This window comes from Buteo buteo, chromosome 7 (genome assembly GCF_964188355.1).
Source record: "Buteo buteo chromosome 7, bButBut1.hap1.1, whole genome shotgun sequence".
NCBI lineage: Eukaryota > Metazoa > Chordata > Aves > Accipitriformes > Accipitridae > Buteo > Buteo buteo.
The window spans coordinates 20,517,554-20,543,637 of NC_134177.1; the positions used below are offsets into that span (position 1 = coordinate 20,517,554).

The following is a 26,084-nucleotide window of genomic DNA, read 5'->3' on the forward strand; positions in this document are numbered from 1 at the left end:
TGTGCATTATGTGAAAAAGTAGCTGTGATACTCCTACAAAACATTAATTAATTGTACCTGTTTTGGAGAAGTGTTGGGATTTGTTTTCTTCCGTTCCCTGGTTTAAAGTACTCTGAGGGTCTTAAATTGGCTCTCATCGCTTAACTCTCGGTGAGCCCATTACTGCTGGCTAAAGGAGTACTTTAAAAGCTCTCAAACAAGCTGGCAGCAAATCTGATTTTAAGATGATGTAGTTGATCTGAGAAAAGTGGTGCCAAAGAATGCTAGATTTGCACTTAAAACTTTTGGAGAGATGTGATGTCTATAACGGAGATCTAGCATGTACAAATTATGTTTACTGCAAGTGTATTTGAGGTGGTTTGCTGTGACTGTTTAGCTAGTGGAAAATAGTAGCCTTAAATGTGTTTTGATGGAAAAGTTGTACAAAGTAAAAAATGCACATTTCTTACAGAAATAAACAGTATGTGAGAATTTGGAAAGCATTTTGGGAATTCATTTTCAAAATTTATACAAGTAATGTTAAGCTGTGTTGAATGAACTTTTTTGCAAGAACTATCTTTCTCTCAGTGCAGTATGTCAGCTGTCACCATAAAATTGGTTGGACAGATCTTTCTGAAAGCCAGCATGACCTTATGTAGGTTATTGGGCTTGATCTTTATAGTTGGGGTATCTTTTTTTTTTTTTCCTTTGAGTGCTTTTAATCATTTTCATTTCCTGCAGAGCTATCTTTCCTCTCTAGAGCAATGCTACAAAATAGTGTTTTGCCAATTCTCAGAACTATTCCAGTGGATCAGTATTATATGGTTATATTATGAATTCTGGAAAGCATTTAGAGAGATCCTACACATGCACTTGCAATTGAATGAGTCTTTCAAGTATGTATGTGTGTGTATATATATATACATACATATATATATATAAAAAATAAGCTTCACTGATTCATTTTATGACAGCCTTTTGTTTATTTCAACCCCATTTATCAATTGATGTTACTCCTTCCTCAGAGAAAGTTCTGTAAACTGAGAAGTAAATGGCTTCAACTCTTCCACGAGAAAGTATTAAGACTCATATTTTCATTGCCACTGCTCCTTTCTCCTCAGATCTAATGGCCACTTGTTTTGGGTTTGTGTAGGCAGAAGGCTTTTTTTTTTCTTGGGGAATGCTAGCTGCTTCTGTGGTTTGTTTTGAATCCTGGGGAATTGATGATGCAAGTTGAGATGAGGTTTGTTAAATTTATGCTTCAACATAAAATGTGTAATCTATCAATTCAAGAATTTTATGTAAAATTTGTGTCTGTCTTGAGCATCTTACAGCAGATAGACCATAGAAAACATGTTGAACTGTGGTCAAATGATTAAGTGTTCATATTATGTAAGCAATATGTGTATTTCTGCTTTGGTTTAGAGTATGCTTGCTGTATTGGTGAGTGAATGGAGAGGCCTGGAGGATGGGATGGGGATAGAATTAAGGATGGTTTACTGCAGGCTTTTTTAGCTCTGATTAAAATAATGCTATCCCACCGAGGGCTGCAAGACCACCTAGTGAACTTAATGCTTTACATGGTTGCTTTGTGAATCTTGATTGCTTTATATTCTCAAACATGTTTATAAGAGCATCTTAGCTATTAACACATATAGTGTATACAGTAGTAATAAGTTAATGTTAGCAACTAAAATTTTGGTAGGTTTAAAATCTCAAAATAAAACAGACCAAAAACCTAAAACACTGTTTATCTTACTCAGAGGAAAAAGGTGGTGTTTTCATGTAGATTACAGAAAAATACAGAGATACTTGCTGTTTACTGGACAGTTAACCTTAATGAAGGCATTCCAATTTTCACAGATAATTTTTTTTTTTTAATGAAATGCTGTGAGCAGACTGACTGCCCTGATACTACATTTAGAATTTTTAAGAGATGGTAACACTAATTCCAGGGTAGATTTTGAGTAGTTGTAGGTGGTTTTTTGCTTGGTTGGGTTTTTTTAATACACTGTACATACTATCTTTTAGTTGTGGTCTAACCTAATCTCATTAGAATTCCTGAGTTCTATAGATGTTTGGGTTTCAGTTGCACATTTTCCTGGTTTTCCTTGTTAGTTGGGTCTTAAGTTCTGAGCAATCATCATTCCAGTTGGTCTGAGTTTTGAGTAAGTGCCTGTGCATGGCATTGGAAAGGGTACTGCTGTTTATGGATCTTGCCTGTATTTTAAATTTGCTTGATTTTTCATGCAGAAGTATAAAGTAACACCACTAGCATTCTGTTAAGATTTTTATACTGGCTAATTCAATCTGAGTTTTTTTCAAGTGGCTTGATAGGTTTCTCCACCTCCTCATTCTTGTGTTGTATAGTAGTGCATTATTAAACAGAAATTACTGTTTTTCCCTGGTAGTGGTAGGTAAAAGGGCTTTGTAAGACTTGCTAGAAAACTGATCAAGAGCTTTTGGTATTCTACATGAAGGGTTACGATAATAGAAAGTAACATAAAAATAGAAGTTTTTTCTAGAAAAATTATTACAATTTTTCAAAATCTCTTTTGGGCAGATGTACACGACATAAGTGGCAACGTTTCTCAGAATTTCAAATATGTATTCTGAAGTCTTTGGCTTTGATCTGTAGGACAGGTAGTCTTAGTGCAGGTGCTTTTAAATTTTTACCACCACGGCTGATCTGCAGTGTTTGATAATCTCTCTGTATGGGTTGAAAACATTTTGTGATGGACTGGGACAAATTTTCTTAAGATAGTTTGATTGAGTCCATTCATAAAATGCACAGTGATTCTGTTACAGTCCAAAATAGGTTTTTGACCTTGTGTGTGTGTTATCTTTGGTTTCTAGTAGCTATAGATGTGGAAAACTAACTCTTGAGAAGTGAGCTCGTATTTCTCATTCTGAGTCAGTTTTTGTGGAAACAAGGATAGGAAAGTACTGTAATAGAAAACTGTAGCATGGCCAAGCATACTTTTTATCATATGATTATTTTTCTGAAGTTCAGTTAAAGCCAGTAGAAATTTTAAATAGCTAATAGTTCTTTTGTGAAGGTGCAAGTATTGGCATATCAGCAGAAGTAAATACTGTTAGATGACTTAACAAAAGAACTTGCATAATGACATTTTTAACACATGCATTTTAGGACAGGAAAAAAATGCATTTAATACCTGAATACAGCAAGGAGTACAAAACTGTAATAAACACGTTTGGATGATGCTTGCTGTGGAGTTGCCTAGATTCTTTAATTAGTTGTGCATAAAATTGGTGTTTGAGGGCTGAAACTGTCTTGCTTGTAGTTTAAATAAAGTGTAGTAGTATGCAAAATGTACACAGATAACTTGCTTTATTTGTTTATGGATGAGGTGCATTTGTGGAAATGCCAATTTTTGGTTTAATACTTCTGAGAATAAATATAAATGAGGACAATAATAATTTAAATTATACATGTGAATGATATAAAATTGGACTAGCTTATATAATAAAAAATTTGTGACAATTTCTTGTATTACGTGTAGTCTGAGTACAGGCTGTGCGTGTCTGTTCCTTACATTTTGTATGTGAAGAATCTTTAAGGAAATAAATACTTCCCTTTCACACTACTTCTGTTTTTAAAGTGTTGGTAGCATCTGAGTGGACCTATTTTTTTACATATACATGGATATAATTTCCATGTGTAGCTCTGGATTTTTTTCTTTTCTGTTGCACTCGTTTCAGTGTTAGTCTTGCTCTTCCAGGCACTGCTGATTTGTGCATCCGATCATGGTGTATGCACTATATGGTGCAAAAACCACCAGAGAAAGGTTACTGTCAGCATGCAGTAGTGTATTGATTATCTGTAAACGTGTAAGTGATTTATTAAGCGTATCTTCCTTCCACTCCCTGAAGTAAGCTGAGAAAAAAAAATTATCCTCTGTTGGCCTCTGTCTACCATAAAATTTTATCTATTATTTACTATACAAGTTCTTGAATTGTTATACTTTTATCATTACAGAGGAGGAGCTGTCAGCAAGCCCCCAAAGCCTCTAAAGGCCCTTCTGCCCCGCACCCACACTTTCTTCCTTCATTCCCCCCAAATCGTTCATTGTGTTCCGTGTTTTGAAATGGCCTCAGGAAACGTGTCTGCAATCTGTATAAGTTTGTGTGTATTTCACAGATTTCCTCTCTAAGTAGCGTTGATTTTTGAACAATTGTAAAATGTTGAACTACTTGTAGGTTAATTGAAAAAAACCAGAAATAATTCTTGTGGGATTTGCATTGAAGTTGAGTGAGCAAGGAATGGGCCATTTGTGGTTCAGGGAAGCCTTCTAAATCCAGGTCATTGAGGCTGGGAAGTTAATGAACTAATGGATTTTTTCACTTGGAGAGATGATACCCCTGAGGAGACTCGGTGCCTTCCACAGAAGGTATGGATGTGCAGAACAGCATTGCTCTTTCCCCTGGCAGTTCTTAACTGGGATTGAGGCACGCAGCATCTCCGTTAAAGTCGTTACAATGTTAATATTATACAAGTCATCAATATAAAACATTTGCCAAAAAATCCCATGAATTTGCCTCTTGTTAAATTAATGCTATTTATTTCTACTTTGTAGTGTTGGGATGATGATCTTAAAACTAATAGAAGTATGATCACATATTGAATCAAAGTTTTAAAACTGTTTTGACTTAGGTTAAAAACCAAATATTTCTGTTGGTTTAGAGTTAGGAGTGATATGAGTAGCAGGCTGGGTGTAATAGTCCTGCTTCTGTGGACAGTGACCTGTCGTCCGTTATGGCAGACAACCTACTGCTTGTTACCTGGAATGTTGCAGTCCCATGCTTGGGGTTTAAAAGGAGATGAAGAGAGTCAGGGACCTAAATCCCATTGAAATTTGAGAGTTCCAGCAATTTTTAATCTTTGCTAGTATATCTTGTTAGGTTATAGGTAAGCAAGCAACTTTCCTTTCTGCTCATAAGTCTTCAGTAAATTGGGAGTAATTCCAGTGGAAGCGGAATGAGCCACCTTCCTTCTACTGCAGCGTAAGAGCCTGCACATGGCCAGTTATCCCAAGTAAGCTGCTTTGAGGAAATCTGCAGTCAAACTTACTTTGTGGTATTGTGCTCATAGTCACATAGTCCTCAGATTTGAAAAGCATGTCCTTGGCTGTTCTAAGATTTTATTGCAGTGGAAAGCTAAATGACTCGAATGAATTTTTGGGGATTGGCACTTGTTTGAAAATGGGGAAAGGCATGCCTAGTAGTTTATAAAATTTTGTGCCACTGTTTCCACTGTCTGTACTGTCACCTTTGACGTGAGCCTGTTTGACAGCTATAGACACACAGCTGAGCTCTTGAAGTGTAGACCTACCTGTCCCTGTGCCTTCTAGACCTCCAGAATCCTGCTGACACATGAGAGGGATGATTCACTCCCAGAAACTCAGCTCTTCTTCATTCCATTTCTACTGTTCTAATTCAGTTCAAATATTTTCTTTTAACGCCAACTTCATTTAGGATAGAAATCTTAAAGCTACTCTGTTTCTTTCAGGAACATATTTCCTGCTGTTACACAAGCCTTTCAGAATTTTTTTCCCCGTAACTTTAATTTGGGAAAAGTTGTCTTAGGATTGCTACTTCTGAAGTGAATTGAGAGGACTCTGAACTTCTCATTAGTCTTCAAAATATTGATACTCCTTCTTTTGGGCAGGAGAGAAGTAGGCAGATTTTTGGTGTTAAATCTCTGTATTTATTCCGCTGTTTCATTCAGAATGGTTTTTTTTGAGTTAAGCAATCCTGACCTGATGTACTCTTCCCCCCACCCCACGTGTTAATTGCACCTTAAGTAATCAATACAACTACTGAAATAAGGCAAAAACTTTTTTCATGTCTGAAAATGCTTCTGTTACCTTGCAAAGTTAAACATGAAAGATCAGAGTTTCTGAAGTATCAACTTACATCTAGACTTCAGCTGTAACAGTTTCCAAATTAGTAAGAGAAGTTTCAGAAGCATAGACAGTTCTTCTTTACTATGGTTAGGTTGAAGCATTCTTAGGAAATAAGTAGTTTCATTATAGGTGTTTTATAATCCTCCTCCATTTTCAGGCACTATAGTAATGAGTGCTGTAGAAATGTCATTGAATGTTTTTAAAAGAACATTGGTTAATAATACAGGCAATGTCACTATTTTGGCTGTATAATCACTTCCATTCTATAGCAGTGACAACTATCTTTTGAACTAGAACTTCCTATATTTAGCCTCTTACCAATTCAGTTCTTCTAGAAGCTTGAACAAAACCAGTCAATTGTTATCTTTTAAATACAGCTTTTTTAAAAACAACTTTAATAATGTGATGACAGGTGGGCAGAAGCTTGCACCATGGCAGGGGGAGAGTTACCATTTATAGATAATGCCTTTTGGTATTTGAAAAGGCATTTATATTTGTCTGCAGATGCTGGGGAAAAAATAAGGTAACTTAAAAACTTGGATTTCTGTATTTTTAATTAAATACTATTCTGCTAACCTCTTCGGGCAAAGCATGCAATTCTAGAATAAAGTCCCTAGTGTAATTAGTAGCATCTTTGAAAGTTTATGTTGAAAAGAAGTTAATTTAGGTCTGTTTTCTTTGTTTTTCCCCAGTATCCAACCCTGCTGGAGGACACCATTCCTTAGTCCTTGATGACTAAAGCATGTGTGTATTTCAAGCAGTTTCGGTCCTGTGGAAGATAAATAGTAAGACAGATGAGTGTATACGAGACAGAGTTCAGCTTTGTATAGGTGGTCTTAGATATAGTATTTACTGAATCTGATTATCCTGTGTTGTTACTTAACTTACTGATAGAGTTTTTGTACAGAACCTTAAAGACTGGCCTGTGTGAATCCATATATACCAATAAGTGAATGAAAAATGAGGCTGGTGAGCTATCAGTCATTTTTCATTGACCCACTTAGACAAGTAATATTCTGGTTTTATCTGTATTAATGAGAGTGACTGTTTGAAGGTGCGTTTTGTAAGTTGTACATCATAAATTGCAAATTGAACCTGTAAGTTGATTTTTAAACAGCATAATGTAGTTTGTGGGCTACCCTTAATGGACCTGCAGCAGAGGAAAAAGATAGGTAAGTCTTGTCCATGGACTTAAACGTGTCATGCAAGAGTCTGCATCTCTAATAAAAAAGTTGAAAGAATTGCCAAATCAGAGAGTCTCAAGGGTATTAGAGAGTAGTGAATACACATGGACCTTGTTTTGAATTAAATAGGTGCTGTTACATACCACGTACTACTCTTCTGCTATTTACTGCTGACTAAATATATTGTCTTTTACAGTTGGGTTATGCTTTGCAACCATTTTATGAAAGACTGTTGACTGTATATGATGCATTCTTATAGTTGTTCATTAGTAGTTACAAACACTTAGTATGAGTTAGCGTTGGGAAAGTATGCAAAGATCTGTAATGGAAAGAAGTCCCCATTCACAGAATCAGCACTGTGTAATTTTGTGTTTCAGTTTATATTTAGTTGTCTTCCTCTCCAGGTTTTCTCCATTGTTTTTGCATTTTTTACAGAAATTAAACAAAAAGTTTTAGAGTATCTTTTGTCTTGTGTTTATTCAGTAACTGATGGCTGCTCAAATTTACATAGTTCATAGTCATGGTTCAGATGAAACAGGTGTTTGGGAGGAGTTGTTTTTCTCATTTTTTCCCCTTTCCTCTGGGGTAGTATGTTCCACAGATTTGCAAGACTGAAGTTGAGGAGGGGCATTTGGGAAAAAGGAAGACATTTTATTACATAAAAGTTGAAATCTAGAATAAGTCAGGTAGGTTGGCAGTGCAGGATTAGTCTCATTCTTCTGAATTCTGCTGCAGTATGACGTTTTCTATTAAAAACTTGTTTTAAACTTTTCATATAGGCTGTTAAATTGCTGTTGTGTGGTGGATCTCCTGTCAGGTCTACCTATAACACAGACATGTTACCTTTTGAGAGAAGGAACAAATCTTTTTTCCTGGGCTTTAGGTTTACTAGTAAAGGAAGTTCTTGGAGGATATTAGTTTGCTGTAAAGCTTATCAAAACTTTCAAGCCCCCACCCCCAAGCAGCACTTGTTTTGTGATGAGGCCAGCAGTACTCTTAAGACCGTGCCTTTGAGGTAGACCAAATCTGTCAGTCACTACGCAGGAGGTATGACTCCGTCTTTTAAGGAACAATCACTTTTAATCTACTTACTACTTTAGCTCTGTGCTGGCAGAATAGCTTTTCATTGCTGCAGAACCCATTTAAACAAAGTGGAGAAGGAAGGAGTTTTGCCTAAAATCCTGCAGCCCTTGAGTGTTTCAGTTAACAAAGAGTATTCCCTTTTTTTTACTTAATTGCACATTCTGCTTGCTTCTGCTGAGTAAAACCTGACAGAGCTGGGAAGGAGAGGTGGATATTGAAATTTCTGCATTTCTACTACTGACTGAGTATTGTCATGGAGCCCTGCCTGTTCTACAGAGGCTGGAGCCTTTTTTGGAGTCAGACTAGACTTGATCTTTCTCTTGGCCTTTATGGGATTACTCTCAGCACTAGTTACTCAGCTCATCTTCTGAGCCTGGAATGGAACATGGTGCAGGCCATGAATATTTCTTGCAGGAGGAATCTGGAGAAGTTTAGTGTAGAGATTGCCCACCCAAACAAGGGTGAGGCTTGAATGTCAAGGGATGAGTGAAGAACAAACCACAGATATTAAAAATGGTGTCAGTATTTAATGTTGTAAATGATAACTGGCAGATGCCATAAACGAACTGCAGGCATACATTCCCCACCATCACACACACCCTCTGAGGGAGTATAATAGTGTAGTAGGCATTTCCTGACACTCCTAGGAAATGTGGATAATACTGGATAGTCATCTCCAGTTGTTGTTATAGGTCACCTAGGAGCAAAAGCCTAGTTATTAGGACCAGGTTTGGTAGCACATTGCTGTGACTTCCCTGTGACTCTTTCAGCAGATAGCCAAAGTGGAGTAGTAGCGCAGATGCAGAACAGCAGTAGGTCAGGGTGCCCCTTACTTTCTTCATGCTCCTTCTCTTAGCTTCCAGTCATGTTCTTTGGTGTGTAACAGTCAACCTAATCAGATAACGCTATTGAGGAATTTTGTGCCTGGTGGGTTTGCTTTTTCAGAAATTAGTTTTTATTTGTGAGTGTGTATTATGGAGTTATTTGCTTCTTGACATACTGATGTTTCTTAGGCAACAAGTTGTAGCCAATGTATCCTCTTCCAGGTAACACTCCTGGCTACAGAGTGATGAAAACTTCAAAATTCAGAGAAGTATGAATATTGAGCTCTCCATTTGTCATTAGTAGGAGTTTATTTTATCTGCTCTGTAATTGAAGAATATGTAGTTCCGTATCTTAATATGCCATTTTTCAGAGATATTATTTGAGCAAACACTAGACAATATATCTCTGTCATTGTAAATTCTTGTCTTCTACATTAAGAATGTTGGAAGGGTTTCTAAAAATTCAAGTAGTGATTGGGTTCTGATGCAGGAAGTGTGCTGCTCTTGCCCTTTTCTGGATAACCTCCGCCAAGCTTCATCCAGAATGAAGGATCCAAGCTAAGGATGCTGAGTTATTGTGTAACAGGCTATTTAATACCATCTTGGTGAATGCCCTGTCTTGAAATGGAAGTGAAGACTGTTAGTTTTGATAGCCTCCCTTGCCTCTTGGACTGTGGGTCAGGACCCCTGTGGTAGCAGTTTTAGATGGCTGCGGTCAGCCTCTGCTCATTTTGTCCTGCTGAGGGATGGGAAATGGGGGAGTGAGAACAGGATGCAATTACTAGGTGCAAATGTTTACTCCCAGAGCTGCTAACTAACTTTGTTGGTATCCACTCACTTCCTTCAAGGTAGAGAGCGTAAACACTTGCATTCTGTAATTTCAGTTGGTTCTCACTCCAGTGCTCTGGGGTATTAGACCTAAAGGATGTCATGGAAAGGAATGAGGCAGGTGATGGCTGTGTTTTTTGAAAATCGTGATAAACGCTCTGCAGCTAGTCTGTAGAAAAATTGAGTAGTAATGTTTGTGACTTTTTTAAAGCAAAAATGTCCTGCGTGTTTACAGTCTGTTAAAACTTCTGAGAATTAACAATGACCTGTTTCATCTGAGATCCTTGTGAGAACTTTGTAGAACTTGTCTAGAAACTTCTTCTGCAAGAAGGATGAGAAGTTGTGTCTAGCCACTAGTCTTGTGAGTACTAGTTCATGTGCCTCCTGTTTCTGCTGGTTGGTAAACCTCTGTGGATGTTCCTACCGAGATTCCATCAGGCATCTATTACCTCTTCTTCACTTCTTTCTTAACCTCCTCTTGTTAAAGAAGACTAAGTAGCTACTTCCAGTAAAAGTAAGCTTGTGTAAACAGTCAAGGGTTCAGCAGGTTCTTAACAGTTTACTCCTGTAACTGCCTTTCCTTACGATTTGCAGCAGTTCAAGCATGGTTATATTAGTAAGAGGAGCAAGTTCTGTAGTGTTAAGGGCAAAATGGACAACTGACAAGAACATGAAATGAAGTTGTGTTCAAAGGAAACTGTTGTAAAAGCTAAATTGTATAGAATGGAAATTATAAAAAAAAAAAACAAACAAGCATTTATTTCTGTACAAAGTAGTCTGGATTTCCAGCAGTAGATCTGTTTGATGTTCTGCATAAATCTGGGAGTTTTAATGTTCTTTGACTGTAGTTAAGATGAGCTAGGGACCAAATACCTGGTTCCACTGGTGACCACAAGCATTTTATTGCTCACCTTTGTTATCCTGTGATGCATTTCAGTTGGAAGACTGGTGCTGGCAGTTTTAATAAGTCATGCTTACTCAGGGAGCCCTGGTTTTCTGAATTCCTCGGTGTACAGCTGTAACGCGTATCACCAAATCAGAGAATGGTTGGGGTTGGAAGGCGTGTCCAGAGGTCGTCTCGTCCAACCCCTCTGCTCAAGCAGGGTCACCTGCAGCCAGTTGCTCAGGATGGTATCCAGACAGCTTTTGAGTATCTACAAGGATGGAGACTCCACAACCTCTCTGGGCAACCTGTGCCACCTGCTTGGTCACCTGCACAGTAAAAAAAAGTTTTCTTGGTGTTCAGAGGGAAACTCCTGTGTTTCAGTTTGTGCCCACTGCCACTGGTTCTGTCACTGGGCTCCACTGAGAAGAGCCTGGCTCCTCCTTCTGTACACCTTCCCTTTAGATATTTATATACATTGATTTGATCCCTGTGAGGCTTCTCTAAGCTAAACAAATCTGACTCTTAGCCTTTCCCCATGTGAGAGGTGTTGCAGTCAGTTATCTTAGTGGCCCTTCACTGGACTCTTTCCCGTATGTCCATGTCTCTCTTGTACTGGGGAGCCCAGAGCTGGACAAAGTACTCCACGTGTCTCACCAGTGCTAAGTAGAGCCCTCAACCTTTTGGCAATGCTCCTACAAATGCAGCCCAGGATACCATTAACCTCAGTTGCCTCAAGGGCCCATTGGCTCGTTGCCAACTTGATGTCCACCAAGAGCCCTGGGTTCTTTTCTGCCAAGCTGCTTTCCAGGCAGTTGACACCAGCATGTATTAATGCATGGGGTTGTTCCTCCCAGGGGACAGGATATTGCACTTCCCTTTGAACTACATGACTAGAAAGGAGATGGTAATATTTTGTTTGAAGTTACACATTAATACCAAACTACTGGAGTTTAGCTGTTTGCCCCTTTTGATTTAAGGAATGCTGATGAGGTTATTCAAAAGAGGTGGTGGCTGTAGTGTTAGCTTCTAGGAGGGAAACACTGAGAAGTATATTCAGGACTGATAGTAGCTTTACTTGCTGGTGTTGTACTCTTCAGATGATAATGGCAATAGATTGCTGACAGTGATTATTTATTCTGTCTTGGAGATTTTAATAGGATAGACGAACATTGTTAAAGAAAGGGCTTGCATGTATCTGATCCTGCACCGTGGCAGTACTGTGGAATAAAGGACCTTTTGAGTCCTTTACAGACTTTTTTTTTTTTTTTGGTGAAATGACTGTACTTTCATGTCCACTGATATTTTAGTCTAATTTCCTCAAGATGTACTTCTGCTACACTTTGAGTTCAGATGTTTGTGTTCAAGTTACATCTTTGAATCATTAGCATTTGGGCAGCGGTTTGTGGAAGTTTTCCAACTAGCGCCTTCCTATAAACAGCTATCTCTTCTGCCAATAATAGACTTGATCTCCCTCCCGTTCCCCAAGAAAGGTAATATTCAGATAAACTGGAGCACATTAACACATTTCCTCTCTTTGGACACTGGCTTCTTACTATCTTTGTGAATCTTGGTGTAAACACTACTGAAATTTCTGGGATTTTGCTTCTGAAAGCTTTTCTGAACCTGGGTGGTTTTGGTTTTTGTTTGATTTTTTTTTTTTTCAAAGCACCAGCAGAAGCAGTAATTTAGCTTCTGCTTAAATCTGCAAGAATAGTAGGCACAAGCAAGGCAACTGTATTACAACTGTGGAGTTGACTTAAAATACAACCATTAGAAGAAATCTGGGAATGAGCATGGAAAAACATTTGGGCTCTGATCCTGTATTCATTTTTGTGGAAGCGGATCGCTTATAGGCTTTGCTGTTGACAGAGATCTAGAGAGTTGCATAAATCTTCACTGTTGGGTCAGACTGATGGATTAGGATCACAGTTGTCTAATAGTGTTTTTAGTGATGCTTTTGTACAGAATTCTGAAAGATGTCAAAATGTTCTAGTAACATCACAAACTTATTGCTTAGTTGTTTTTGTTGTGTTTTTTTTTAAAATTGTGCACAAGCCTGACTTAAGGAAGGGGGATGCAAAGAGATGAACCTGTAAGTTAAATAATCCAAGGGTAGATTTAGTCATTGCAATTCTTACATAACTTTCAGGATAGTGATAGAGGAAGACCTCTTCTGTTGAAAAGCTAAACAGCTTTTCAGTAGTGGAGAGGAAATAATAAATTTCTGCTAAAGCTTTAATGCAGTGACTTACTGCCTGATAGAGTGGAGTTATTTAAAGTATTGGGAGCCTTTGCTTTGTTAGCTAGCTTGTTTACAGCAGTGTTTTCTATGCTAGAGCTTTTTTGGAAGACAGTGCTCTTCTAACTTGGTACCCTAGAATTTTAGCAAACCTGTTCCCACAAAACCTCACAGATAGTAATCTAAAGTCAGTAGCAGAATAGGAAGCTGCACTGAGAAGCAGAGTCCTTCATGCTTAATCTTACAAGGTAGTAAGATAAGTTTATAATACTATTTCAAATATTTCAGTATATTTATGCCATGGAGATGTGGACTTCTTAAAATTCCCTTTTATGGATCTTTCTTGGGCTTCCAGAGCAGCTCATGGTGTGTCAGTTGTTAAGTGGTAGAAAGCTATGTGTTTATGTTTGTATTCAGTGAGTTCGGAGCAAATAATGTTACAATCATTCCTTTTTTTTTTTTTTTTTTTTGTAGCATTTGGATTAAAGGTAGAAGAATTAAACAGCTCATTTTTAGCTTTTTCTTGAACAGATCCGAATTATTAGATGTACTGCTTATCTGTAACGTACAGGAATGTTTACCGGCTGGCCTACCCAGAAACAGCAGTGCTGTAGTATCTCTTCAAACTAGAGGCTGGTGATTTCCCTGTTTTATACAGATCATACTTTTTTTTAAATACAGTGAGCAGTTAAGTTGCAGTTGAGATAAAAAGGTTATCCTGTTGGCTAGGAGATTTTTTATTAGCAAGGGGAGAAAATGGCATTGGGAAGTGCTGATTTGAGTCTATGCTTTGTTTGAAAACAAAACCTCTTTTTTTTTTTTTTTAAAGGAAGACTGAAAAGCTTTACTTGGATTGCTCTCTGCAATTCTAAATGGTTGCCTTCGTTATTAGTACTTGTAAAATTGCTTGTTCAGGAAAGCTTTAGAAAATAATTTGCCTGAAGAGACACCAATGTAGCAAATGCAAATGAAAAAGAAAATAACTGATCTTTCAGTATTATGCATAGCAGAATAAGCAAAAAGTAGGGCTGAGGGGATGACATTCCATGATTTCTCTGTTACTTTGAGGTTTTGGGTTTGGGAGATAGGAAACTAAGAATTTTTGAATGTGTCTGTGAATTTTTTGGTTTTAGATATACAATGACATAGTGGATCTGGTATCACGAGAGTGGGAAAAGTAGCGATACGATTATTTTTATCGTGAAAGTCTTTGTATTTAACTAAAACTCAAAAAGACGAGGAAGATGGAGGAGTGTGTCTTGTCTTGATTTTGTTCGGCAACCCATTCCCTCCTAAGGCAGTGAATGGCTTATCCTTATTATGAGCTGTACTTTTTATTTATAATGCCTAGAAAACTTGATATTTTGAAATTGCATGTAAAAATGTACTTTTAATGAAAAAAGTTCTGCTAATCATTGTGTTTGATTACAAATGCAGGCAAGTCTAGTGTTCCATGTTTTTCCTCTATTCACTTAGTGTTTTTTGGGTGGAAGGGGAGGGAGAAGAGAAGCAGACCACGGCTAGCCATTATGTTCCTCTAGAATGTCATACCATTATTCTTTACACTCCTACTACTTTCAGCTCTTATTTTCATGGCTGCTTTGACAGTATTGGTAGACTCAGGCATATTTTCATTCTTCACAGTAATTCTGGGAGTAGTGGCCTTTTTCCTCTCTTCACCCTTTTTCTTTAGATGTAAAATGCTAGATCAAAACCAAACTTAACTTTAAACATGCATTTTAAATTTGGTTCATTTAAAAAGTTTGTGGTTTTTTCAGTTGGGTGATGAAACTTGGCTAAATCACAAACTTTAAGCAATACTGACATCTAATAACTTTGTTGCTATACTTATTTGCTATCCCAGATACTGCTTTATATAAAGCATTGTATTTTGAAGCACCTTTGCATTGGTAAAGCACAATCGTAAACTGATTCACACTACACTAGACAAGTTGGTTTGATATGAGACTATTTCTTATAAGAGTTTCTCTCTTTTTCTCTGAATTTTTCTTTTTGCTCTAGTTTTTATTTGGTGTATTTACTGAAGTACTCAGTGTCTGAATAACATCAAGTGGATGCATATTCTGCTTAGTGCTTGATGCATATCCTGTAGCAACTTAACCATATTTGTGCAGTGGAAATATGTTCAGTACAGATGTTAATTTGGGGACATTCGTAGGGTTTTTCAACAACACTTCCAAGTATTTAAATTGTAGGCACAATATTGTAGGCACGTAATTCTTTGGCCATTAGTATGTTGCTGTAAATAAAGAATACCTAGTTAGCTGAAGCAAATGACTAAGTTTGCTACCTCTGTGTCAGACATTATTGTCTTTTATTGTACAAGTTGATTTGGGGTCTGATTAAGCAGATCAGTGTTGCAGTGCAATTTACGAGGTGCCAAGTAGCATGTCAGTATGGGAGGAAAGTTAAGTGACTATCATTATTAACACTGCGGAGGAAGAGTAGGGAAGAGACTCAAGTCCACAATTACCTGCCTTCCCACCTGCACAGGCTCTGGAATTGGGTTCTGTGGATTTGCAGGTTTGAAGGAGAAAAGCATTAAACTTTTAAAAACTACAATTTTCATAACTATTTCTTGAAATCCCATTAGTTTAATAAATACTGTTTTCCTTTTGATAAAGTTTGAGAAGCCTTGTGATAATGGAATGAACAAAATGTGACAGAAGCAATTACTGCTCCTGGAGTTAAAACTGCCAAAAATATCTTTCTGTAGTGATCTTTCTTGATTCTAAACAATAATGTATTGTTTTATTTTTACAGATGACTATGGATGAGAAATATGTGAATAGCATTTGGGATCTTCTAAAAAATGCAATCCAAGAGATCCAGCGTAAGAACAATAGTGGTCTCAGTTTTGAGGAGCTGTATAGGAATGCATATACAATGGTATTGCATAAACATGGCGAAAAACTCTACACTGGACTAAGAGAAGTGGTCACTGAGCATCTAATAAACAAGGTATGTCATTTTATTAATTAAAATTGAAATGTCTTATATGAAAGAACTCTGAATAGTTACTTAAATGACAAAAAAAATTTAACTTTATTATGTTGCCTTGTGTTAACATTGTATTGCAACCCTCAAAAGTGGTAGCTTAGAGCTAAGCTAACGTCAAGCTTAAATGACTTCTTATTCCAAATTCTGTTTAAGTTATTCATGGAGGGTGGACCATAGGAAGTATTTGAAAGTGTGTAACAGGTAACAACTTTAGCTGAAGCATAACTGTTGAGAACTGGGAATTTTTTTTTAAAAGGTTTGTGGCCTTTTGGTGGCAATTTGTGACTTTCTCAGAACAATTTTTGGTTTGTTTTCAAGTCAGTTTTTTCATCTGTGGAACAAAAATACCAATTTAAGAACCTGTTTGCTATGGGGTAATGAACTAATTCACAAGTTAATGAGAGAGTTGTGCTAGGATTACTCTATTTAAAGAGGCGGTAGGCAATGTACAAAAACATCAGCTCAGCAGCAACAAAAGTCTAGAGTAGTCTGCATTCCATCATTTCAGCCTTTTCAAAACCATGTAATTCAGTCAAAAAGACATGCAGAAACTTCTTGTTTCTGAAGATGTATCATCTGAGAAAAGGGCTCTTCACATCTTATGGTAAACCATGGAACCACCTCTTCAGTCTTTGTGAGCAAAGTTTAGGGTTGATTAATAAGTATGTCACTGAAAAAAAGTTAAAACTCATTTTTTATGAGTCCAGATAATATTTACTGGTAATAGGATCATAAGTCTAGGGAAGATGCCTTACTCCTTGCGGTAACATCCATAGCTGCCTGTTTTTGAAAAGAGACACATTTGATTTCATATAATGGCTGTGGGTCCAGATGGAGTGTCAGATTTTTCTTCTGTTATTATAACATTTGAAAAGGAAAGTCATAAACCATCATGTGTCTTGGATGATTACTTATGGCTGAATTACAGAGAGTGGATGGGAGGTTTATGTCTAAATAATGCATAATACTTGGGGAGCTTTTTGTGCATTCTGACTAGAGTTACTGCTGTGGCAAAGAAGTGTGTTCATTTCTTTTCTAAAATCTTAGTTTTCAAAGGTGTGTTCCAGACAAGTATAGTCTGAAACTGCTTTGAATGTGGAGCTTTTTTACTGTTTGCATGAGAGGAAACATCCTGTATGAAGTGGCTAAATAATTTATGGCTCTGTTCTATAATTGTAGCACATCTGTGACTCTCAAACACTTCTGTTTTCATAATCTGTGCATTCATAATCTGTACTATTCATATAAAATGTGGCAAATGGCTGAGGCTTTTTGTGCCTTGTTCTTGTATGTGCCTATGTTTACAGTTTATACTTAATAATAATCACGATGCTAAACTTTTATTCTTTTAGGCTTTAGTTTACCCTGGTTTAATTTGAGGAAAGCTTCTTATCTTTGTTCCTAGCTATTCTGCATATTAAAAATTATCCATATACACAACTAATTATTCTGAAGTGCTGATTGTGGCAAGCTGACAAAAGAGCAGAAGATCCTGTGAGTTTGTACTGTCACTGCACTGGCTGAGAGGGTTGTACAGATACCAGTGTAGAGAATTGCCTGACACTTAATGCAATTGTATCTAATGCTTAAAAAGCAAAAAATAATCTCCAATGATCTAGTATTCTGATCTTTAATGTGATTAATCAAATTATATCTATGTGTATGGGTAACATAAAAATGGATGATCAAAAGCTGTTTAAATAAAAAGGCTAACTACTGAGTTTTAGTAGTTAAAAGCTGTAAAAAGGCTAAGTTATTCAGATGTCTGATGATGCCGTCCTATAAAGTAAATAATCCCAGGAAAAGATTTTAAAAAAAGAAAACGCGACTTCTGTCAAAAAGTTCTGAACAATAAAGAAAACTTCTGTGGGCTCAAAGCTACTTCTTGTTCTTTTTGGTGGTTTGCTTAAGGATGTTATGTTGAAGCACTTACAGATGGAAGTATGGAAAAAATAGTGCATTGTTTATTAAGAATAGGATCAGTTCTATAATGGCATCTTATGATTGTGCCATTAGTACTTGTTGTAAGATAGATAAAAAGAAATTTTTGTTTAACCTCACACTTCATGTAACAGAAATTTTAGAGGAGTCATGTATGTTCAGCGTCTGTTTCCAAGAGCAGTTCACTGTTAAATGTTAAGTGGCTAATTAACAATAAATGCTCTCATCACAAGTCTTTGTAAACTTCTATTCAGAGAATCAATGGTGGATGCTAGAGTTTAGAAGAAGGGCTTTTGACAACTGAAATGTTGTTCATGAAACCTGTTAACTTTTATCAAAACGAAAATGTGCAGAAATGAATAGATTTTGGTAAAGGACTATGCTCAGGTTAGGGAGTGCTTCTGAGGAGTCAAACCCAAATTTTGAGTTGCTAGAATCCTTGAAACAGAATTGCCATTTGCTGTCCACATCTGCTGGTTATCTTTCTACAAATAAAGTTACATCCCTGTAGTATTCCAGTCATGCTGGTTAATTAAGAATAGATGAAGAGACTAGGTAGAGGCAATGTATTTGTTCAGATGTTTTTACAAATAGTTTTCAAGCTTGGAATGCAAAAGTTTTTATTTTTGGTGTGGCATGGTTAAGAGCTATATTTATGCTTTATGCTTATTTAATCGCTAGATGAAAGTTGTGCTTACTCAGCATTTTTATTAGAAAGAAACCAAACACTTTAAAGATTAAAATTATCTAACTTGTCAACAAGAAAACACAATACTGCGTACTGTCTTTATAGCCTGTTTAATTGTAAATAAAATGACAGGTGCAAACATGATCAATACAAGATACAGGCACACAAGCAAGTTACTATAAAGTATACTTGATTTTGAACTTGAAGACCCTAATGCCTTTTAGTTACAGTCACCACGTTCTGGCTGCTTGATGAAGGCACTAGTAAGCCAGGTAGCTTACTCTACATCATTGACAAGAGTCAGCTGTCTTGAACTACCTTGTTTTTACTGCAGGGTAAGGACATGCTAAAACTTGTCTTTGTGTATTGACATCATTATTAAAGTATAGTACATAGAGAATTTTATTTAAAAATACTGTTGAATAAAAAGTACTGAAACCTTTCATCTTAATTCTAGCATTCAATTCTTGTGCATCTCGTGCTTCATTGTTTTCTTGCTTTCTTGGCCTTCAGCAACCTTGTAGCTTGATGTGGATGCTCTTCCTTCACACTTCTCAAGTCTAGTCTGTTATTTCTTCACAGAAGTGTTGTAAAAGTGTTTTTTAAAAATAAACACACAAAGCTTAGTTTACAGCTCTCTAAACCATTTGATCATAAGCACCATCACTTGTGTTAGAATAAAAAAAATCTTGAAGTTAAAAAGTTTGCAGGATAGTATTTTTAAAGTTCCCTTCATTTTAATGTATACTTCAGAAGTCTAGTGAAATCTAAACCCATGACATGCAATGTCATAGACATTATGTAAATCGTGTGTGTGTGTGACAAAGAGATTGACTGATTTGTTGGCCAAGCTCAATACAGTTTTGTTGGGTTTTCTGTGCAGTGTACATCAGAGATGTAAAGGACTGTCCTAAACTTAAATGGGCTGAAATATGCTGGTTTGGGAAGATACTAGAGCATTACTGAAAAAGGAAGAGATGCTTGGGATGTTCTTATTATGTCCTATAAGATTTCTTGATCTTACCAAACATTTCTGTTACTGTCTGTTGCTGGCATGCCAGAATCCCTTATGACCTGGTGGTCATTGCTGATACAACTGGTGGAGGTTGGTAACAACTGTGCATGCTATTTCAGAATAATAATAAAGGCAGGCATGCAAGAAAGCCTTTGGTAAGGGGGGGCACAGAGCCAGTCATTGTGGCAGTGTTGTTGAGTGCAGAAGAAATTGTGGGGGGTACTGGTGCAGAAGGTATGGGGTAAAGAAAGCATGTCTATTCTGGGGCTTATAAAGATAAGTCTAGGATCCTTGGCAAGCTTTAAAATTTGCTATCATGGTGTCACAGGGAGAAGGGGAGAGAGAAGATAGGAATCTTCTACAGGCAGTTTGAAATTATTTCCATGACATGTATGAAATAGGGAGGAATGACATGAGGAGTCGTGTAGGAGATAAATAGTGAGCATTACGGTGTACTGTAAGCCTGACTGACAATGCATGAAGTGTTATCTGCCTTTATCTTTCCTTAATGATGTTTTAAGACGATCTTGTGCAAGTCTGCAATTATATGGAGGGCAAAAGGATGTGAGGGAATTGCAAGAAAGTAAATGCAATTCAGAATCATCAATATTCTTCAGTAGTTTTCTTTCAGCAAAAGGATAGCAGCTGCAGGGGTGAACACATTTCTGGTAAAGTCAGAGTTAATCTGTTAACTTAGTTGGAACTGTGAAATTTTAGAATGCTATCTTTTGGACTACTTGGACTTTTGTAGAAGATGAAGAAACTCCATAATAAAAGTGCTGAGTCCTGGAGGACTTAGTTCAGAAAGAGATATTCTATCCCGCTGCTCCCCACAGAAGATTCTAGCTGTCCTTACAGTAGTGGATTTTACATAATTGAACTATTTGTGCTGCTGCGTCAGGCCAGGCACTGTAAGAGAGAAAATACTAGGCCGTAAGTCTGCTTTGTGTACACTTAATAGAGAGTTATTCAAAGGTATTGAAAGCTTATGCCAACAAACTATTCATAAGAGATTGGTGGGGGAGGGTGCTATATTTCCTTAAGAGCTATATCTAGTAGAAAATACTGTTGAGCTTGAAGTTATATACAAGATTTCATGCTTGCAAATACAAGAAGACCTTGTGTAGATCATGAAGCTGCTTATTTATTTTTGAGACTGTATATGGACAGTCTTATTTAAGCTGGATATGCTTGCCAATTTACTGCATAACTGCAAAGATTGTCATAGAAATCACTATAGGCTCAGCTAATTGAAAGTAACATTCTGCTGATAAAAATCTTTGAGACTGAAGTTTTCTTGAGGCGTTGGAAGAGCAGCAGCTGTGTCTGTGAAGGGCTTCCTTCTCTGTAGAAGTGTGTGGATATCCAGGTTTTTTTACTACAAGTTATTTATTCCACCAAAGTGGTTTGACTCTGCACCTTTGCATGGCTAAGCCATTTTGTCCATTATAGTAGTTCTTCTGTAATATTGTTGTATTCATGGCCCATACAAGGAATGTGTTCAATGTTTATTAACTAAACAGCTGTTGTAAGCAACAATTTGGTTGGCTTTTGTAGCAACTAAAAGAACAGCTTCCCAAACCTGTCTGCAGCTTAAAATAAACCTAGGAGAAAGTCACTGAGAAGCTTCACAGAGGGACTCTTAGTTTTGTTGTACAGCACCATTCCTGCATTTAAAACACATTTGCAGAAAGCCACATGGCATACTGCATGGAGCAGAGGTGGCACAGATCTGAGTGCTCCTGTGTCTGCTTGGAAGCAAGTTGCCATTGCTACCTGGTGGCAAGAACCCCTTTTGCTACCAGTGATTTGGCACTGGCTGGTCTAGTAGGATTATTGTGATAGGTGTGTGTAATTATAAAGGCACACAGCCTCTGAGTTGTTAAAGAAGAAAAAAAAATCTTTGATCCCTGAAGAGTTCTGTGATGGCCTCATACACTTGGGTAAAATTGACCAATCCCTACCCTGGTTATCTGTGCTTGTAAACTAATCATACTCTTAGTTTTGCTTTGGTAAATTTTACTAGTGTGGGTGATCTCCCAAATAATGTTTTCAATGTTTTTCATATTGACTAAAGAAGTGAAAGCAACCATGTCATGTTTGTTTCTCTTGTTCTGGGAGATTGTGTAGTCTTTACAAGTATGACTGGTGAAGTTTTTAAAGCATATTTACATTTTAGCTGAAAACTATATAGATCGGATGACAACAGGGCACACATTTGAGAGACCAAAGGGTAAATGATGATCACTATCAGAAAGAATGAAGCAGCTCTAAGCAGTGCTGCTTGTGACTTGTAACTGCATATTGTGTTTTCCAAAAGCAAGGAGGAGAGGCCTTGCTCAGGTCTGGGGAGTAGGTGTTTGAAGATTTCAGAAAAATTTGAACAACCTGCAGACATGCCTATATTACCTAGATTTAATAACAAGGTAAATGTTATGGGGATAAGTTTCCACAGCTTCTCGAAGAGACCATTGTGTTCATATGATATGCCATTCTATGTTTCTGGTTTGCTCATCTGAGTTTATGGAGTATATATAGTAGTGTGGCAGACTGAAATTTTTGTTATGCTGGTTTTGCCTAATAACTTTATAAAACTTAAATGTCAGAATGAAGTCTGTCAGGTGGTTGCATCTGATGTTGGTGCAGCTTGTGGCTGCTTGTTGTGTGTGTTTTGTTTTCCTATTTGAATTCTCTCTACTTGTGCAACAGTGTAAATTTTGGTATAAATGCAAATCTATAAATGTAAAAAATACATTCTGTTTGGTTACAACAGAGGGCAGAATGTCAAAAGTCTATTCACATTTTGTTAATTCTGGAATAATTTTTTGTACATTCCCTCAGGTTTCTCCTTTACATGAGTTTAAAGCTTGAGCACTGTAGTATATGAGTACTGCATGAAAATCAAAATATGAAACTGGATGTTCTTTTTTTATTAGTAGGGAGTAGTAGCCTCAAAAAAAATAAAGCCTGAAGTTGATGGGACAAATGAATCAACTAGGAAGTATGTTTGTAAAAACAATGATGACTTTCTTTTGTTCTCCAGAGTCTTGTTGGCAATTATGGACTATTAGTATGAGAGTCTGGTCTTTACCAAGTGATTGATTGTTTTCTTTCAGAACTGTTGTTTGCTGTAACTTTATGCTATCTCAGCATGTCTTCCTAAATGCCATTATGGCCAGTTTTCCACCTGTGCTTGTTCCTGTTTGTAACATTTACCAGTACTAGCCGATATTCTGAAATTTCTTCTGATAGTAAAGTTAACATTAATTGAAACACTATAGCATAGGAAATTAAACCTTTGAGGAGTTGTAAAAAAATATTTTTAACATTTGAGATTTCATATATTCCTTTGAAATTTAATATCCATTTTTATTTTGTTGCTCTTGGGTATAGCCTGGTTTTATTTTTTTATTTTTTTCCACAGAAATGAAATAAAAGGTAGGGATGGTGAGCATCCAGGGAAAGCAAGAACTTGTTCGTAATATTCAAGTTCATAGAGGAGAAAGGAAAAAAAAAAAAAAGTGGGGTTTTTTTTTTGTTTTGTTGTGGGGTTTTTTGGGTTTGTGGTTTTTTTTTGGTTTTGTTTTGGTTTTTTTTGAAGCAAAGCTTGTTAAGATTTAAATAATGCAGGAGAAACTGACTTGGGTTTATAACAATTTTTTTTTCTCTCTTCAGGTGCGAGAAGATGTGTTAAACTCCTTGAATAACAACTTTCTACAAACACTAAACCAAGCATGGAATGATCATCAAACAGCGATGGTGATGATTAGAGACATTCTGATGTATATGGTGGGTATTCTGCTTTTTCACACATTTAACTTGGTGCAGTAAATTGTCTTTTGACAAAAGTAAACAAATGAGCTGGAGGGGTAAAAAGCAAGGATGCTTACCGGTCTTCCTAAGACTACTGTCTGTCCCTTGTTTTGAATTTCCTGTGTGCACGCGAGACTGTTATGGGTGTGTGACCAATTATAATTGGATTCTTCTTTCAGGTTATCTCATTATCACTTGAAAAATGCATCTGAAAAATGCATCTGAAAAATGGTTGAATTTTGCAGTTCTTAAAAAATAAGCTAGTCAGACCCATTCTGGCAGGTTATAGATGTTACTTGCATGTTTTAGTTCACATAGTGGCAGTTCTTACTGTGGAAAGCATAATAGTGTAAAGTCTCCTCAAACTTCCAATGTAGTTGTTGTTCTTTAACGGCTTGAAGAGGATAACTTTGCTTAGGTACAGTCTGTGTCCTTGAATGTTAAATTCTAATTGAATCCTTTGCTGTTCATATAGAGCTTGGGTACAAGATCAAGCAGAGTACTTAGATGATGATGGAATCTTGGTTGCATGGTTGTAATTTTAAAAGAAAAAAGGAAAGCATTTTTTACCTGATAGCTAACAGAAAAGACCTTTTCTGAAGAGAGAGGGCATACATTTTTGTGTCTGGATTGTGTTATGCTTTAGGTAGTTGGTATATGTCGTGGTTTAACACCAGCCAGCAACTAAGCACCACGCAGCTGCTCACTCACTCCCCCCCCCCACCCAATGGGATGGGGGGAGAGAATTGGCCAAAAAAAAGTAAAACTCGTGGGCTGAGATAAGAATGGTTTAATAGAACAGAAAAGAAGAAACTAATAATAACACTAATAAAATGACAACAGTAATAATAAAAGCATTGGAATATACAAATGAGGCACAGTGCAATTGCTCACCACCTGCTGATGGATGCCCAGTTAGTCCCTGAGCAGCAATTACCCCCAGGCCAACTCCCCCAGTTTATGTACTGGGCATGATGTCACATGGTATGGAATACCCCTTTGGCTAGTTTCGGTCAGCTGTCCTGGCTGTGTCCCCTCCCAACTTCTTGTGCCCCTCCAGCCTTATTGCTGGCTGGGCATGAGAAGCTGAAAAATCCTTGACTTTAGACTAAACACTACTTAGCAACAACTGAAAACATCAGTGTGTTATCAACATTCTTCTCATATTGAACCCAAAACATAGCCCTATACCAGCTGCTAGGAAGACAATCAACTCTATCCCTGCTGAAACCAGGACAGTATGTGTTTAAAATCCCAGAATGGTGGGTATGGTCTGAGGATGCAGGAGAGTGTATTTTTGCATAGCTTCTAGCCAAAGGCTTTAACTTCAGAAGGAAAAGAAATATGTGTTGAGACACTGTGGGTTTTTTATACAAAATCTTTTTTTCCAAAATATCATACTGAAGATAGTACTTTATGCAATATTAGACAGTGAAGGACAGATAATGGTAGTGCTTATTTTGTTTTTGTCAAAAAAGATGATTAACTGAGATTGTACTCAAATATCTGCTGAACAACTGGAGTTAAGATCTTATCTTGTAGCTGTTAAAGATCTCAGGCTATGAAATTGAGCGTGTTTGTATTAGCTGTGAAGAAATCCTACTTGGTTAATAAGCTACTAAATGTTAAAGAATTTGGAGTAATTATTGTAGCCACATAGCTCAAATTTTTTTTATTTTTTTTTTAAGTTGTGAAAAGACCACATACCTAAAAATAGAGAGCTGGATAAAATGCCTTCAGTGACACTTAATGATCCATGTATCTTATCTTGCCAAAAGGAAGAATGGGAGATTATTTTGAAGATGTACTATCTTCACTATAAGAAATCCTGGAATCTCTTATGTTTGTGAAGGACAAATACAAATCAATTGCTGCTAGCTGCATCTGGGTAAATTCAAGAATAGTTAATGATTAGAATAAGCTACCAAAGCTAGTGGTGAATTTTCAGAAACGTTAGAAGACAGAATCCAGAGCTTTCTAGGGGAATAGCTGTTGTGTCTTGGCCAAATACTATGTATTATTTCAGTACAGCAGGTGCTGGATGCTCCAATACAATGTTATCTGCTGCTCTTAAATTCAATAGATCTTTGATCCCTCAAACAGTGTCAGAGAAAGCTGGCCTCATCAGCTGTTCTTGTTGTAATGTATTGACCAGTATATTGAGGACCAGAAGTCCCCTTTCTGAGGAAGGGTTACATGCTTCAGTTAGCACTTCTGGGAGGAGATGAGAGCTGTTTCCTAAGTATTTTGTTGTGCTTAGGAGAGCAGTGCCTTGACTTGTGTTTGAAGCTTGCAAGTGCTGTTAGAACAGCCAGCCAGCCTTCTCTTTTCCACCAAAACTCCAGAAGGTGGAGACCTGCAGCATTCCTACAAGTGTGAATTGAACTTCATTGGCTTGGTTGTATTTTAGATTCAGAACAGAATAGTAAACAAATAAACTTGAATACCTCTGGAATATGTAGTCTTTCATGTGCTGTTTGACAGTTCCTAATTATTTCAAGTGGGTGTTCAGTTGAGGCCTCCACTTGACTAATTATTTGCCTCTCATAGGCTTTTTCCCTTGTACCAAAATGAGACCTAAGAAAACAGAAAAGATGCATCTACAATAAAACATGTTTATCATATAATAGTAAAAATATAATAAATTTTTCTTTCA

The 26,084-nt window shown here is 37.0% G+C and overlaps 1 protein-coding gene across 1 annotated transcript in view; it reads left to right on the plus strand.

Annotated features, from left to right (window-relative positions):
• CUL3 (cullin 3) overlaps positions 1 to 26,084 on the plus strand; it is a 58,552-nt gene that overhangs the window by 4,025 nt on the left and 28,443 nt on the right. The window contains exons 2-3 of the mRNA XM_075031850.1: positions 15,735 to 15,932; positions 23,291 to 23,404. Coding sequence (XP_074887951.1) covers positions 15,735 to 15,932; positions 23,291 to 23,404 — 312 coding nt within the window. The remainder of the gene's footprint in view (positions 1 to 15,734; positions 15,933 to 23,290; positions 23,405 to 26,084) is intronic.